General features: G+C 41.6%; 1 protein-coding gene across 5 annotated transcripts in view; it reads right to left on the reverse strand.

The window, feature by feature from the left end:
- The window catches only part of LOC144672613 (sodium channel protein type 8 subunit alpha-like), a 233,689-nt gene that overhangs the window by 167,003 nt on the left and 50,337 nt on the right, over positions 1-16,349 (reverse strand). For 2 of the 5 annotated variants that reach the window (XM_078534433.1, XM_078534432.1), the window contains exons 1-3: positions 13,230-13,311; positions 10,693-10,821; positions 2,735-2,826 (exon numbers count right to left, since the gene is read on the reverse strand). In XM_078534433.1, the coding sequence (XP_078390559.1) occupies positions 2,735-2,826; positions 10,693-10,821; positions 13,230-13,300 (292 nt within the window). In that variant the 5' untranslated portion in view covers positions 13,301-13,311. Of the gene's footprint in view, positions 1-2,540; positions 2,633-2,734; positions 2,827-10,692; positions 10,822-13,229; positions 13,320-16,349 lie in introns of those variants that run through there. The other 3 variants (XM_078534435.1, XM_078534434.1, XM_078534436.1) reach the window with 2 other exon arrangements.

Genomic DNA, 16,349 nt, shown 5'->3' on the forward strand with positions numbered 1-16,349 from the left:
CCGGTGTTGAGGCCAGAAAATCCCTGCCTAAGTCTAGTGGCAGACGCAAAAGTCGGAGCGACTCCCACTGTAGAGCAGGGCAGCTGAACACACGAGGTCTTGCGCGGTTCAGTTAATTAATTATGCAGCCGTGAGGAGCACATTGAATCTCGTGGTGGACCGGGCAGGATGTGCCCCCCACCCCACTCTCCATCGTCATTTCATAGGCTCTAACACCCGGGTGCCATATTTGAATGGCACACGGACAGCCATTCACACTTCCACTCTGCTCTTTGACTGCAACCCCCTCAGTCCTGGCTTGGTCTCACCCCCTCCCCTGTGCCCAGCCTTGGCAGCTGATATCTCTCAGTGACGGTGTGAAAGGAGGGCGAAAGTAGCGTCTACTGACCTGAAAGTCCAGGAAGAAGTCAACCTCACCAGGTGCACGCCACTTATGCAAAATCGTGAAACAGAACATTCTAAAGTCCTGAAGATGGGGTGTTAAATTTGGAGGGGGGGGGGGTACAAGATTCCAATGTGTTGGGCTTTTAATGAGCATTCATGAGATCCAAATGAGGCTCACGACATAGATCAGCTGAACACTCGTCTTTAACTCACCAGCAAAGTCAGGAGACCAAGGTTCCAAACTAATTTCCCAACGTCGGGAAGCTGCTTCCTGGCCTCCCGCCACATCTTGCTCCCCCGCCCGCCACAATTCCTGCTGCTGGTGGGAGTGGAAAATTCCACCCATAGAGTTTGCTGGTTCAATTGTCATAATTTTTTTTTTAAAAAGATAAGCTTTCCTTGCACAAAGACCCTAACAGCCATCCATTCTGTGACGGTTTCTCAATAATGCAGCCATCATCGGATGAATGACATTAGTTCTCTCATAAAAGCTCAGTGCAGAAATTATACAAAAAGCGTGGTAACTTTCTATATGTTTAGGTCTCAATAGATACGGTTATTCTCTTTGGCTCAATACAGAAATATATAATCCAAGTGTGGCAGAGGTAGAATAGAGTTGTTCGAAGTGCAAAGAATCCTTGAAGCATCATATAAGGGAGCAAAAGTATGAATTCAGAGGGAACAACACAAGCAGGTTACAATAACAACTCATGCATATATTTTAAACGCCAAGGCTGAATCGAGAACACAATTATATGAAAATGTGAAATACTAATTCTCATGGAAAGATGTATTTTTTTCATCAGCAATGATTAAAAATGCAGGCAAAAGTCAAATAACTTCAAGCCATCTTACCAGATTTGAAAGGAGAACATATAGGTGTGCAGAAACTTTAATACTGTAAAATCTTTATCTGCCATGCAGGTGAATGTAATTTGATAAGAAAATAAGAATGGTGACCATTTCATGCACAGACTTTCTTGTGATATATTTGGGAATTAATCACATTAAGCACGGGAGCTTCAGGTTAATGTTGAGAAGGAGCTATGAGGTGGATACTAGCAGTGGAGAAAGCCTAAATCTGTCTTCACTAGCAACCTTTTAATCTTCACTACAAATTTTAGGCTGTTTATTGCAGGATAATCCTCATCCAACTGTGAAGGCGCCATCTCTGGTCATGCCAATATTACACAGATGTAAGATATTTTATGTGGAAAGTGAAAAATAATACAATTATAATAATTTCCTAAGCCTCCTGGGTGCAAGTGTGTTACAGCGCTACCAGCTGTGAAATATGGGCTGGAATCCCATCCCCGGGTGCCTTTCTGACTTCATTCACTCAACGACTTCCCACCCTCCGTTCGACAACACAGCACTGGGTGACAAAGCAGGAGGGCGGTTTGAATGGAAGAAGACGACAGGCACTGCAGATTTTCCACCTGACAGCAAACTCAAAGTGGATGGTCCAGCAGGCCATTGAAAGTGGCTGTGAAGGAGGTCCTCAAGGTTAGCTGCCCATCCCTTCACCAGAGTCCATGACCCATGCAAACAAGCAAAGAAAAAAAATGGGAATCACAAGTTTCTTTTTGTAAGTTAATCTTTACTTAAGGCAGGTGTGTTTTGCCCTATTTCCTCCCCTCCATTCCCTGAAGGCATTGAATCAATCTGGGGGCACAGTTCCAATGGGCACCAAGTACCCTCCATACCCAACTGACCACTTTTTATATATAAGCCCACACACAAGCCTCGGCATGCCATGGAGTTGAGGGGGCACACTGCCAAGCCAAATTCTAACCTCACCAGTCCAGCAAGGGTAGGGGCCCACCTGATAGTGACCTGGAGGGTTGAGGCCTACTTGATTTTTTCACAATCTTAGCCCAAGGTGCTGAAATCAAATGTAGGACCCCACATTTTTTGGCAAAAGATGAAAATCTTTGTGCTTTTTTTGCCTAATTAGCCGTTCATGCATATCTCCAGTGAAATCAAACAATATCTACCAAGAGACTGAATTCAAAACATTGGTCAAAATGATAACATTTCAACACAATGCTGCATGAAGCGAGTGAGCTGATGAGTTTATCATGCAATATAAATGTGTTAAAAGATTTTTGCACCATTAGGGAAAAGTCAGCCTTTGTGTTTAAACCGGCTCTCACCTGGAATGACTGAGATAGTTTTCAATGCTCGGAGAACTCTGAATGTTCTCAACGCTGAGACATTGCCAAGGTCCACAAACTCTGTCACATATCTGCAATAAGGGAGGTCACACACAAACACAATGACAAGACACAAAACAACTAGAGGTACACGGGGCCTACTCAACACCTAACACCAACCACAGGCTTCTTACCTGGAATTACAGAAATAGTTTTCAAAGCTCTCAATACTCTGAAAGTGCGAAGAGCTGAAACATTGCCTAGGTTTACAAATTCTGTTACATACCTGCAGAATTAAATCACAGTTATTTGTGGTTATATTTTAACCCTTTGAGGACCATGGCAACATTTTGCACCAAAGCAATGTTTATCAAATATCTTTTTTAAAAAAATATTTAAAATTGTGTCTTTCATTATGTGCATGCTTTGTTCATTCTGTTTTGGAGAATTCATTGGCCCATGACAGGCCATTGACCTGACAAAAATTTATAATTTAAAAAAAATGATGACAACCTGCAAATGAGTCACTTTAGAGGTAAGCTGCTTTTTCATCCTTTTGTATCTTATGAAACTTTCAATCCCTTTTCCACAAAGAAACAGTTTTGAACCCTTATTTTCCCCACAGCGGTATCCTGATTGTAGGTTTGTCATCATCCACAACTTAACGGAACACCTAAATTCCTCTTTAGCAGCACCACTGCAGTCCATCATTCAACAAATGTCTTGGACCTGGATACAGCCAGTAATTTTCCTGCTGTCACAGTGTCAAGCTTTCATACCAATAGTGCTCCTGAGTTTCTCAACTTGTAAACTTGTCCAAACCTCTAAAGTTCGTTGGCATACTATATGGTTGGCATGACTCTAGGTACATAACTACTGTCTTCCTTTTCCCCAACGAGAAAGATTCCAGGTTCTGGAACACTTATTCAAGTCCATGTATCTTCCTTGTTCTTCATTTTTGTACCATTTCCAATTTTAGTGTGTATTTTTGTTTGGCACAAGGCAAGAAATTACCAGCGGCAATAACAACAGACTGAGAATGTCATATCTGGTAATATGGCAACAGTAAGTTCTAGCCTGTAGTGACCAAAACTGTATGCAGTACATTCAGTGTAGCCTCATCAAAGCCTCGACAGCTAATGTGGAGTCATCCTGAAAGCCCCAATTGCTGGCACACAATATGACAACGATATCAGTGCTTAACTTGTCCTTCTGATGGATTCATCATCTTTAATAATATTCTCTTGATTACAGAAATAGGTTTACCATTTTTAACACAGATGTGTATTAACACTGAATTTCACTGTATCAGATTACACTTATTTATAGCTTCACTCCCCAATCTCTCTAAATCTTTCTCCCACAGAACACCTTCCTTCCCCACATGTTTTAGTACTATTCACAAACATACACATTCTTACAATTCACTCCCTGAAATTCATCAAAGCTGAGCCTCCAAAACCGGCCCCTGGAAGACCCCAATGGTCACTGCAACCACCTCTTGCTAACAATGTTGATAACTATCATCTGCTTCCAGTTGCCATGGATATAATGAGCTTTCACTTTAGCCATATGCCAATTACGCAGAACTTTCCAGTCAAGGTAGATGATATTAAGCACTTTGTCCTCAGTTGCAGGTTTGAGTAGTTCCTCTCGGAAGTCGGGTAAATTCATTGGGCCCTTCCCTGTAAACTCAGCAGTTCTGTGCAACAAATTCAACATCACCCTCCCAGCTACATCTGTTAACTACCTCCAGTTCAGCGAAGAAGATGGTGATATTGATGTACTTGGTCACGCTTTGTCCTATTTATTCCTATGACAGATTCAGTTACCGAAGTCTGAAAGCATAAATTGTTTTAAATATTTGACCCTGATTTTAACTCAGTCAAAGCCTATTCACTTAGAGTTAAAAATTGGGCTTTTGCACACATCGTAATTAAGTTGCTTTGAACTTCCTTGCATGTTTACATTTAGAAAATCTCAAGTTTAGGCAAGTTATATATTTCATTGGTATCTTAAGCCTCTGCCCTATACAGCAGTTTCCAAAACTTGTGTACTGATGTCAATAACTGAAAATGCAGAGTAATCAAATATTATGGGAATGCGATATATCAGTAAAAGTTCTTTGGTTTATAAGTATAAAAGCAAGGTCTACATTGTGATTCTCTTCCTGTCTGGAGGCAAGTTTGGTTGCAGGAATGGGTAGCTGAATTTTCCAGAGGAAAAAGCTTTTCTTTAATTCTTAGATTCTTTGCCAAACCCAGAATTGGGTGATTAGTGCTAAATTTCTTGAAGGGAAAAAAGGGCTGAAACATGTTGTTGAAAAATAGCAGTCAGAGGGATAAGGGTCATATTGAACCTCCATATTTCATTTCTTCATGCGTCAGCCTCAGACTCCAGAATCATCATTTTAGGCCTTGTCTGGTTCCGGTCTTCCAAAGCAGCTGAGAGGAGTCACTTGGTCATTTAAAGGGTCTCTGTCCGCACATTTTGATTTCCTTGCTCATCATTCAGATGTTCCTGAAGAACATTTTGACAATGCCTTTAATATTCCTCGGTGTTTCCAGTAAATATTACTTTCTTTTTGCTGCTATAGCTCATGTACTATTCAGCCAAAAGCTTTGAATAAATGTCCTTGAGCATTTTGTGTTGAAACTTCTCAGCTTCAAAACATTGCCTGCTATCAACCTTCAATTCCATGAACAGGATTGAAGAATCGACTTCACATTGTTTAGAAACATATTCAACTTTGTGTACCTGCTGTTCATGATGTCCAACCTATTCCTGACCTTCTATTTTGCTCCACCTGCTCCTCCCACCTACCCCGCCCTTGTCAACAGCACAAAACTCATCACATTTCTACCTCTCTTCAGCTCTGAAGAAGTCATACGGACTCGAAACGTTAACTCTGTTTCTCTCCACAGATGCTGCCAGACCTGCTGAGTTTTTCCAGCATTTTCTGTTTTTCATTTCAGACTTCTAGCATCTGCAGTATTTTGCTTTTATTTTAATGCTTTTCCTGTTCCAGCTTCAGCATACTGAAAGCAATTTTCACCATGATGCCCTCGTTGGCATCGCCAGTATACTGACTACCACTCTGGGAGAGTAAAACCTTCTCATTGCCAAGTTGGATCAGTGTCTGCTGATAATAGAAGAAAAAAGCATTTTCATGTATATCCCTCAAACAGGCATCAATTGACAGGACGGTGATGAAGCCGCACCTAACATCAAAGTAATTGTTATAGAGACAGTCAGAGATGGTGGCGTAGTGGCAATGTCACTGAGCTTGAAATCCAAAGGCCCAGCTAATTTTCTAGGGGCATGGGTTCAAATCGCACAGCAGCTGGTGAAATTCAAATTTGATTAAGGAATATAAACTAGTGGTGACCAAGACAGCTATCATCAACTGTTGTAAAAACCCATCTGGTTCACTAATGTCCCTTAGGGAAGGGAATTTTAGTTTTTTATTCATTCATGGGATGTGGGCGTCGCTGGCTGGGCCAGCACTTATTGCCCACCCCTAATTACCCTTGATAAGGTAGTGGTGAGCTGCCTTCTTGAACCGCTGCAGTCCATGTGGTGTAGGTACACCCACAGTGCTGTTAGGGAGGGAGTTCCAGGATTTTGACCCAGCAACAGTGAAGGAACGGAAATATATTTCCAAGTCAGGATGGTGAGTGACTTGGAGGGGAACTTGCAGGTGGTGGTGCCCATCTATCTGCTGCCCTTGTCCTTCTAGGTGGTAGTGGTCGTGGGTTTGGAAGGTGCTGATAAAGGAGCCTTGGTGAATTCCTGCAGTGCATGTTGCAGATGTTACACACTGCTGCCACTCTGTGTCAGTGGCAGAGGGAGTGAATATTTGTGGATGGGGTGCCAATCAAGCAGGCTGGACCTTTGTCCTGGACCGTGTCAAGCTTCTTGAGTGTTTTGGGAGCTGCACTCATCCAGGCAAGTGGGAAGTATTCCATCATATTCCTGACTTGTGCCTTGTAGATGGTGGACAGGCTTTGGGGATTCAGGAGGTGAGTTACTCGTCACAGGATTCCTAGCCTCTGACCTGCTCTTGTAGCCAGAGTATTTATATGGTTAGACAGTTCAGCTTCTAGTCAATGGTAACCCCCAGGATGTTGATAGTGCAGGACTCAGTGATGGTAATGCCATTGAACGTCGAGGGGTGATGATTAGATTCTCTCTTGTTGAAGATGGTTATTGCCTGGCACTTGTGTGGCACAAATGCCACTTGCCACTTGCCAGCCCAAGCCTGGATATTGTCCAGGTCTTGCTGCATTTGGACATGGACTGCTTCAGTATCTGAGGAGTTACAAATGCTGCTGAACATTGTGCAATCATCAGTGAACATCCCCACTTCTGACCTTATGATGGAGAGAAGGTCATTGATGAAGCAGCTGAAGATGGTCGGGCCTAGGACACTACCCTGAGGAGCTCCTGCAGTGATGACCTGGAGCTGAGATGACTGGCCTCCAACAACCACAATCAACTTCCTTTGTGCTAGGTATGACTCCAACCAATCTGCTGTCCTTACCTGGTCTTGCCTACATGTGACTCCAGACCCACAGCGATGTGGTTAACTCAGTTCAAAGGCAATCAGGGATGGGCAACAAATGCTTACCAGTGACGCCCACATCCCATTAAAGAATAAAGGAAAAAAACAATTCAGGCTGGTGGTTGAAAGCACATGCAGTCACACGAGCAAACCTGGTGAAGGGAACATAAGAAATAGGAGCAGGAGTAGGCCATTCAGCCCCTCAAGCCATCCATGCCATTCAATAATCTCATGACTGATCTGCCCCAGGCCTCAACTCCTCTTCCGTGCCAGCTCCTCATAGCCCTCAACTCCCTGATATTTCAAAAATCTATCTACCTCCTCTTTAAATATTCAGTCGCATTCGCATCCATCACTGAGCTAGAAAATGAATAAGTAAATGAAATGAATGCCTTGTCCCTTGATTTATGTCTACCATTTCTTGTAAGGGCTCCAGGAATACAAACTTCTTTTCATGCTAATTGGACATCTTTAATAGGTTTCATTATTTTAAAGGCCTATATTCCATCTCCCTTTTTGGCAGTTACTCTTCAGCGGCCCCAAGAAATCAGTTAATATTTCATTGTTCAATTAATGTGGCTTGACAAAATTCACTAGCTGAACTGAAGATGTTGAACTTTAGAGCAAAATGCCTCTTCCAGTCTCAATGAGAACCACATGTCAAGCTTGCTTCATGCTTTGTCCTGCTCTTGGTTTCAAAAGATGGAGAGTTGGAAGTAGTTACGATGTAGCTTATTCTGCAAGTAATAAAACTGCCTCCTGGGATCTAATGTTACAAACCAACTGTTTGGGCAAGACTCCCATATCCTTAATCAGGTATGGACAATCCATCCCTCTGCTGCATTCTGATGGAATTTTACTTCATAAGAGCTTAATGAATTCTGAATGTACTGCCAGCAATACTTTATTCTGCCCAATTCATCGAATGCTAATATAAATATACCTTGTTTTATTATAATGGCAGGGAGGGAAAATTTCCTCTGTTATTTGCAATTAAATTATAAAAATGTGTGTGTGTAAAAGCTGAAGCATATTCTTACTCGTCACCAGTTTCCCTTTGTTATTTAAGATGGTCGCTTCTTGCGTGCATAGAGTCATCTGTTGTGCGGCTGCTTCTTGCGTGCATAGAGTCATCTGTTGTGCGTTCTCAAGTGACTGTGGAGCCCGATTACGGACCTGTATGGCTTTCCACAGCGTGGGCAAGGATGAATTGTCTGATTTTGTTGGGACTGCCCAGTTTTTCTAGCTTGCCTTTTGTCCTTAGCTGCCTGTGTTCTTTGCTGTTCAAAGGAAAACAAGGCCATAGCTTGAGATTGCTCCCCAGGTAGTTCTTTCTTGTGCATTTTTCTCCCAGTCTGTGGCAGACAGGCCACATTTCCTGAGGTCCACCTTCAAGGAGTCTCGTCTCGGCCTACCTCACAGGCACTGTCCAAGTTTAAGTTGTGAATACATGACCGCATTGTTCTTATTACAAATAGCATTTAGAAGAAATCGTTTCTTTTATTCTTTCACTGCTTGCTCAGTGGTCAACAACTAAGGACCATGGTAATGTGTCCTTCAAAAGTCAGTGGAGTAAAGAGGATGTTAGTTATATTTTATATGCCAAGTTTCAACAATCATTCGCTATTCCGCCAAATAATCATGTGTCATTGATTTGTGATTGGGTCAAATCAATGCCAAGCCAGAGCCTGTCTGCAATTTTAACCTGAAGCCTCCACAGTGAAGCTACTGTGGCTTTCAAGCCAGGCAATCAGGGACCAGACTGAATTTTTTGGTTTCCTTTTCAGCCAAGTGAAGCAGAAGTACTCCTCCATTCCCCATAAGCAAATCCTGGCTCTGCCCTGCTCCATTCTCCCCTCCTCCCACCGCAATGTCCTCCTGAGCAACCTCTTCTAACCACTTACACGAATGCCAGGCGTTGTTCCTTCCAGTCCTCAGTGGGTCTCCCGCTTTCCAAAATCCTGCTTCGGCCTACTGGCCCATTCGTGCTTTCCGCTGAGTTCAGGCAGGAGACTCACAAGACCCATGCAAAATGAGGCCCAGGAGTTGAAATCAGGGCTACAATGTCAAATCATTCCTGGAAGCCAATCTGCTGCTGTCACATAGTATGCTGTCAGTGTCTCGTAATGTACCAAGTCAAGTTACCTTACTCTTCCATTTGATGTTGAATTTGTTCCTTTTAAATGCCATATTAATGCTCTCTTTTGGAAAAGAAAGGAGTTGAGACTCCAAAATATTCTTGACAATCAACAAGTCTAGTGACTCCCAAAAGAAGCGTTGATCCTTGGAGATGAAACCATCTTGGCCATGTGTAACTCCAGCCAAATGTTATTACCTTTTTTCCTTCAGGGGTGCTGTTCTTGCACATCATTGTCTGTAATTGCAAGTTTCTACTTCTGTAAGCCTGCTATGTGGTGCTCGCCTGGTGTTCACACCTATTGATAAGATTCTTCAGTGATGTATCCTTCTGTTCTTCAGCTAGGTGCCTTTTCTGATAGCAGATAGTGAGAGGGTGACAAATCAGTCAGGGGTCAACCACTGGATATTCCTTGAACTAAACAAACCAGGTACTTGCAAGATGATGCAGCAACTTGGCACTGGCACAAAATAGAAGTTGTACTACCTATACTTGTGTTACCTATTCCATAAGAACTGTTAATGTTCCAAATTAATTTTTGTTCCTCTTTGTGAAACAGATATCATCCTTGTGGACAAGGACACACTAAAGGTGCTGCATGGTGCAATATTCCAGATCAGCACTCAAAGGGTTAACGATTCTCTTTACTTAAACACTGCCCACACAATTATCTGTGCAATGTCAGATGTTTGAACAAGATGTGCCAACAATTCATTTTCTGTTCAAAAGGTGTTTAGCAATCTGAACTATTGGGGATTCAGGCAGATGAATTTGCTGAGTCAGTGTCAGATAAATGCAACAAAAAGGAACATGGTCACCAATAGATAAAGAGCAATAAATAATGTTGTATGCCACCTGTGAACACTGAATAATACACGAGATCTGCAAGACCACAATACTCATGGATTGACAAGTATCAATGCATCAATGCCAGCATCACCACAACTGTGTAGGTTAAACAGGCCAGGTTGCTAAACACCTTTAATCATTTATATTAAATATTGTAACCTTTACATCTTCATGACCATCTCTAGGCTTCCAAGTCCAATTTAGTTCAACAGAAATCCTGTCGGGTAAAATTAGATCCATATAACATAGAGCTATTTGTCAGTGCTCGTGTAAGTCAGCTTCAAAATGTTGCAGGGACTGTAACTGCCATCTCAGCTTTGTACAGGTCAACTCATCATCAGCTGCAACCCTTAAACTGGAGGCATCGCAAACTTTTTCACTGCAAATTATGCTAACCAAAACGTTTGGAGGTTTTGTAATATTACTGAAAGCAATCAGTATATTAAAACTTTGAATAAATAAATATCTTCATCGACTGTTAAATGAAAACGACAGTTTCATACAGATTAAAACATCGCATTTTACCTGTGCATCTGAATCATTAAATTATAAATATTTTCTGAATCACAAACAACACAATCTAGAGATTAGAAATTACTTACGCCATCATTATTACACTGAAATCCAACCAATTCCATGGATCTCGTAGAAACGTAAAGCTATCTATGCAGAATCCTCTTGCAATCATTTTTACAAGAGATTCAAATGTATAAATGCCGGTAAATGTGTACCTGTGGATAAAGAAACAAAACCATATTTACTCACAAAGGGTGGTGAATGTGACATAGCAGAGGCAGGTAACATCAGCAAATTGATGGGGGAGGTTTCTTTTTAACCACAAGAAGCAATCAAGAAATATGTTTTTCTTTCAACTTTGAGACTGGCCACAAAGTGCATCTTCCTATTGCTTTGTAATGACAGCAACATTGTGAGAAGCAGAGGCAGGTAGCATCAGCAAATTGATGGGGGAGGTTTCTTTTTAACCACAAGAAGCAATCAAGAAATATGTTCTTCTTTAAACTTTGAGACTGGCCACAAAGTGCATCTTCCTATTGCTTTGTAATGACAGCAACATTGTGAGAATATCAGCAATAACAGTCAACAACAGTGTTTTTGCTGTTTTAGGTACTATTATAGGAACATTCTGAAATCCATTTGAAAAAATAAAATGAAAAATACACATGCAAATATGCAATGGGCACCTTCTAAAGCACTGCTCTTAACTTCTGGAGACTTTTAGCAGATTAGAATCAAATCATGGCTAAGGCCAAGAGCTTGAAGAGGTTCACTGAATGTGTTGTAGAAGTTAATTCCATTTCCAAATGAATACAGGATTAAAACAGGTTGAAAGTCTTCAATGTGTCACTGGACATCATGAATCATAATCTTTATTGGCAGTAATCATTCCCTGTCCTGCTCTTGACAGGAATTGTGACATCCTAAGAAGGTTAAACCACACGTATCTCTATATTGTTCTTTATTTTCTCCCTGCACGTTCTACGGTAGCTCCCAGAGGCTCTCTTATCGCCCTCCAGTGCAAATGGCCAGTCTTCACGTATGAACTTGAGATGTACCTTCAAACCATTTTACCATTAGTGGGCCATCTCATACACAAACACACGCACACACATTCCAGCAGAGATCACGGAATAGTGTTCAGGATCATAGACACTGGTTGATATTTTTTAACCCCTCCCGTGTCAATCTGGCTGAGGTCAGCTAACTCAGCACAAGGTAGAGATTGAATCTGATACTTGTCTGATCTGCATGGTTCAGTTCAGCACTGGCTGGTACTCTCAGCTGTCACGTCATCAGATAAGCTGTGTTGACATTCTGAAGATGAACACCAAACAGTGCCAGTTCTCTAACAGTTTTAAATAACCTGAAGTATGGCAGGGGGTACTGTGCTAATTAACATGGCTAATCACACAAGGATAATTCATTTCACTTGCTGTCTATAGGAAGGGTTCCCTCGAAACTCGATCCCTTGTTGCCGTAATGAATAACTACGTTACTCAGGCTTCTGGAGATCATAAACTCACTGCATTTCCAAATCTTTATGCTACACAAGTTACTGCCACCAGTTTGTCACAGCCAAGAAGTGGTTACACACAGTATTTTAGAAAGCCCAGTTCATAAATCATGCTTCAGTCTAGTTCTTTGAATTCTATTAAAAGTGATAATCTGCAGTAATACATGAGAGCAAATGCCCAAATTCAAAATAGGTCTTATGTATTTTTCAGGACGAATGGGATTTTTTGGGCTTATTTGATGCTATTAAGTAATTCAATTCACTCTCCATTCTACATGGCTTGTAGTAATTACTTTACTCATATTTGTTCTTCATGCCAGGTTATTGTACCATTCATAACTACTATATTTGCAGTTTATTCTTAACAGCATGTGCATACTGCAAGATTTTAAGAGGAAAAGCATGCAATTTTTTTTATACAACAACAGGAAATATAAGCAAGAGAGCAATCGAACTCCAGTGTTCGCAATATTCATCCTGTGGCAGTTAGAACTACTTGACCCTCCCCCAAAATTTAATATGCAATGGTTGCTTTATGAATTGATCTAATGGGGCAAGAGCTCATGACAAATGTTATATTTTCTGCCTTCACCTGGAGCCCAACATCCACCCCAATTCTCTGACATAGGTCATGGAAGCAACAGCATTTTGTGCTGAAGTGGTCCAAGAATCCAACTCAATCCTTGATTTAAGATTTTCAAGATGGAGAGTCTAAAACGAGGTCAGCCAGTATGCATGACATGGAAGGTATTTATTAAACTGACCCTCTGCACTTCTAACAATCCCCATTAGAATCATTATTTTTTTTAAATGACATATTATTTCCACATCTGTTGTATAAACTGAAGACACAAGGCAGAAATAGTGGAGCATCCATTTTATTCCACTTGTGAGGTGCAGCTCCACAGCACACTTCACACTTTGCCATTTTGACAAACCCTTCCTCACTCGTGGAATAAACTGGGAGGATCCATAATCTTCCCCTGTATCTTCTCAATGCTATGTAAGATGTCATGTGTTCATCAGCATGCACAGCATATTTTGATAAGTCAGATTGAACAAAAAGGAAACATTCATTGAGAGGAAATAAAGAAAAGAGATACTTACTCCACCTGCTTAGACCAGTCTGGGGGTTTACTAAAAGTCATGAATACACAGTTGGTCAAAATAGTGGCCATAATAATTATGCTGAACACTGTAGATTGGAGTTAAGGAAATCATAATTATTCTGATTGCTTAATAATTATTAGCACAATATTTGTAAATACATTGCATTTTCATTTTCATGATGTCGCACCTTCTCTGATTTCTAGCTAGGTTCTATATTTCCATCAGTAGGGCTGAATAACCCATGGAACATACTGCTAACTGGATGGTATGAAGCTTAGCCTTAACTTGCACTACAGAGATCCTTTAAGATGTCCAGAAGGCCAACCCCTGACACTCTGCTTAAGTCTGCGGTGCCAATTGGCTGAAAATTAGTATTGTCAATTTAATGCCCCCAGTGTCAGGACTCCTGCAAGTAATTCAATAAACAGGTTAAAAGTACGCACATCTTAGGTCAGTGGGACTCAATAAAATTGATGGGTATGTTGGCCTGGGGTAAGATGGCATTACCATGGCTTCATGGTTAATGGCAAAGAATGTGCAGCATTCAAATGACTAACATGGAGCTCACTGTTTCCTATTGGCATCCATGGGGTTATTGGCTGGTTTTGGGTCACAGAGTTCTGTTTTTGAGTGGGCTGTTTGGAAAGCTGCAAAAAAAAAAGGCACACAAACAGCAAAGTCTATTCATTTAAAAATAGACCAACAATTTTTCCACTCACTTCTGTGTTTGATGATGTGACAGAATTAGTTATTCTAGTTTTCAACTAAGTTCCATCAGCAAAGGAAACGTAAGAATTCAAACCTGACCCCCATCCCAATCACTGTTCTATCCTGCCCTTTGGCATAAGGTGAGAACTCAAGACCTCCAGCCTTCTTACAGGATCTCCACTATTCACATCATCTACGTCCTTACTTTTCTGGAGTCCCAAGGAAAATTCCATGTGCCTGGAATTCTGAGAATGGACAGCACACAGAAACAAGTATGATCACTTAGCAAAATGGATGAGGCAACATAAAAATGCAAGACGCAATGGTAATCGCCAGCAGAGCGCTGTAATCACAGCTTTCACACAAACAGTGTGGGCTGGTGAGAGGAGTAATGGCAACTTAATATAAGAGAACAGAACATGTGACTGTACTGCAAGTGGCAGAGGATGTGCATCATTTGGATGACTAATGCCGAGATGACTATCTGGTTTATAATGGCCCTCAATGAAACTTGATTTCTGTTATCCATTCAAATCAACTCCTGCCTGTTCCACCATATGAAAAAAAGGAACACTCAGGCACAGATTAAAACATAAAATGCTGGAAGTTCACAGCAGGCCAATCAGCTTCTGAATGAAAAATAAAATCTAACCTAATGTAACCCATCATCAGAAGTGGGTGCAAATCTACACCATATTACTTCTTTAGTTATATGAATAATTGAATCAATACATGTCAGGCTGTATTCTGAATGACAATTTTGTTTTATAAATGCTGTTGCTGGCTCAGTTCCTGCTTCCCCAATTTTCAGTGGTTGATATGTAGATGCAGATAATTGCTCAGCATGTACACTGGATGGTTTTGCTCCAAGAGCCCACAATCTAAGCTACTAGGTTAACCATTTATCAGCAAGCAATTTTTCTTGCTACGTAGCCCATCCCAATGGTGTGAAAGTCTCCTCTGTCTGCTGGCTGCAACGATCCTGTGTGAAATGAGTTGGGGCCATCTCCATCCAGTTCCACACGGAAAGGGCAAAGCTGCTCCTAACCCTGCACTAAATTGGCAATCTCACTGGAAGAATGGCTTGGTGTAGTCAGTGAAAATGTGCCACACTTTGCGCTCATCTGAGGTTCAGGTTGAAGCTGAGGTACATTGTCGAAGCAAAGTAGAAGGAGCTATACTCTGCATCGAACTGCGCTACACCTGACATGGAACTTCGTGATGCAAACACTTGGAATCCAAAAGGAAGATGCTCCATTCCCTTTCAATGGGGAACTTGAATTCAAATTATTTCCTAGGAATAAGTTATTTGACCCAAACTGATGGGATAAAACTCTCCTCTTGGCTGTAAAGATCCCAGTTGAAATAAGTTTGGTTAGTAACAGCCTAGTTCCTCACGTGTGCAAGTCCACAGCACAAATCTGCTCCTATGGCACCATTAGTGGTCAGTCTCACTCAAAGAGGCGACTTGATGGCTGGGTATGAGAGATAGGAAATGTCACACCACTGCAATTGGAGGTGCTATTCTGAAGTAGGAGTTGCGATATGCTGGTGAAGCAGATCGCGTTGAAAGCTTGGCTTTACATTTAACCTGTGCTTCTACCTGGCAAGGGAGAGCTTGATGCTAATAGGAGATGCCCAAAATAGAAAATGTTCCATTGGCCAGCAAAAACATCCCCCGCCCCTTAATGAGTACAAAATTCACAAAAGAAAAAAACCTGTTCTGGCGAAGAGTTACAACCAAAAGGTTAACCTTTCTCTTTCAGATGCCGATGGACCCAATGTGCATTTCCAGCATTTGTGGCTTGTCTTTTTGCTTCTAACATTTCAGGCAGTAGCAAGTGCTTGGTCTTTCTGTCGATGCGTAGTTGTCATACATTGAACTCACAGCTGCAGTGATAGAAGGAAGCAAAGCTATCAGTTCACAAAACTTAATGCAAATCAGATTTTTCTAATTAAACTTGATTATATTAAAGGCATTGAGAGGATTCAATCTACAGCATCTAGTGCCTGGTGCTACAAAACATATTTGCATTAACTGAGAACTGTGCAATCTGCAAGATAATGTTAAAAAAAAAGTGACTTTATTGCATATCAGTAATTCGCTTCTCCTCTGTTGCTGTGCCCAGTAACCAGGGAGCCTCAGTCCTCCATTTTGTTAATGGCTGCTGGAAACTGAGCGGTTGTTAGCGGCTGCAAATGGCTGGTCTTCTGGCTACAGGTGACTTAGCTGACCTGTTTGCTTGCTTGCTAGCTGGCTGCTGATTGGTTGCGAGCTGCAGTCTGGCTTGGCCGATTGGTTGCGAGCTGTGAGCTGTCAGCCAGCTTGGCTGATTGATTGCGAGCGGCGGGATGCGAGCCTCCTTGGCTAATTGGTGCGAGCTGGCATGGCTGGTTGGCTGCAGGTAA

The sequence above is a fragment of the Cetorhinus maximus genome, chromosome X (genome assembly GCF_964194155.1).
Source record: "Cetorhinus maximus chromosome X, sCetMax3.hap1.1, whole genome shotgun sequence".
In the NCBI taxonomy this organism is placed as follows: Eukaryota; Metazoa; Chordata; class Chondrichthyes; order Lamniformes; family Cetorhinidae; genus Cetorhinus; species Cetorhinus maximus.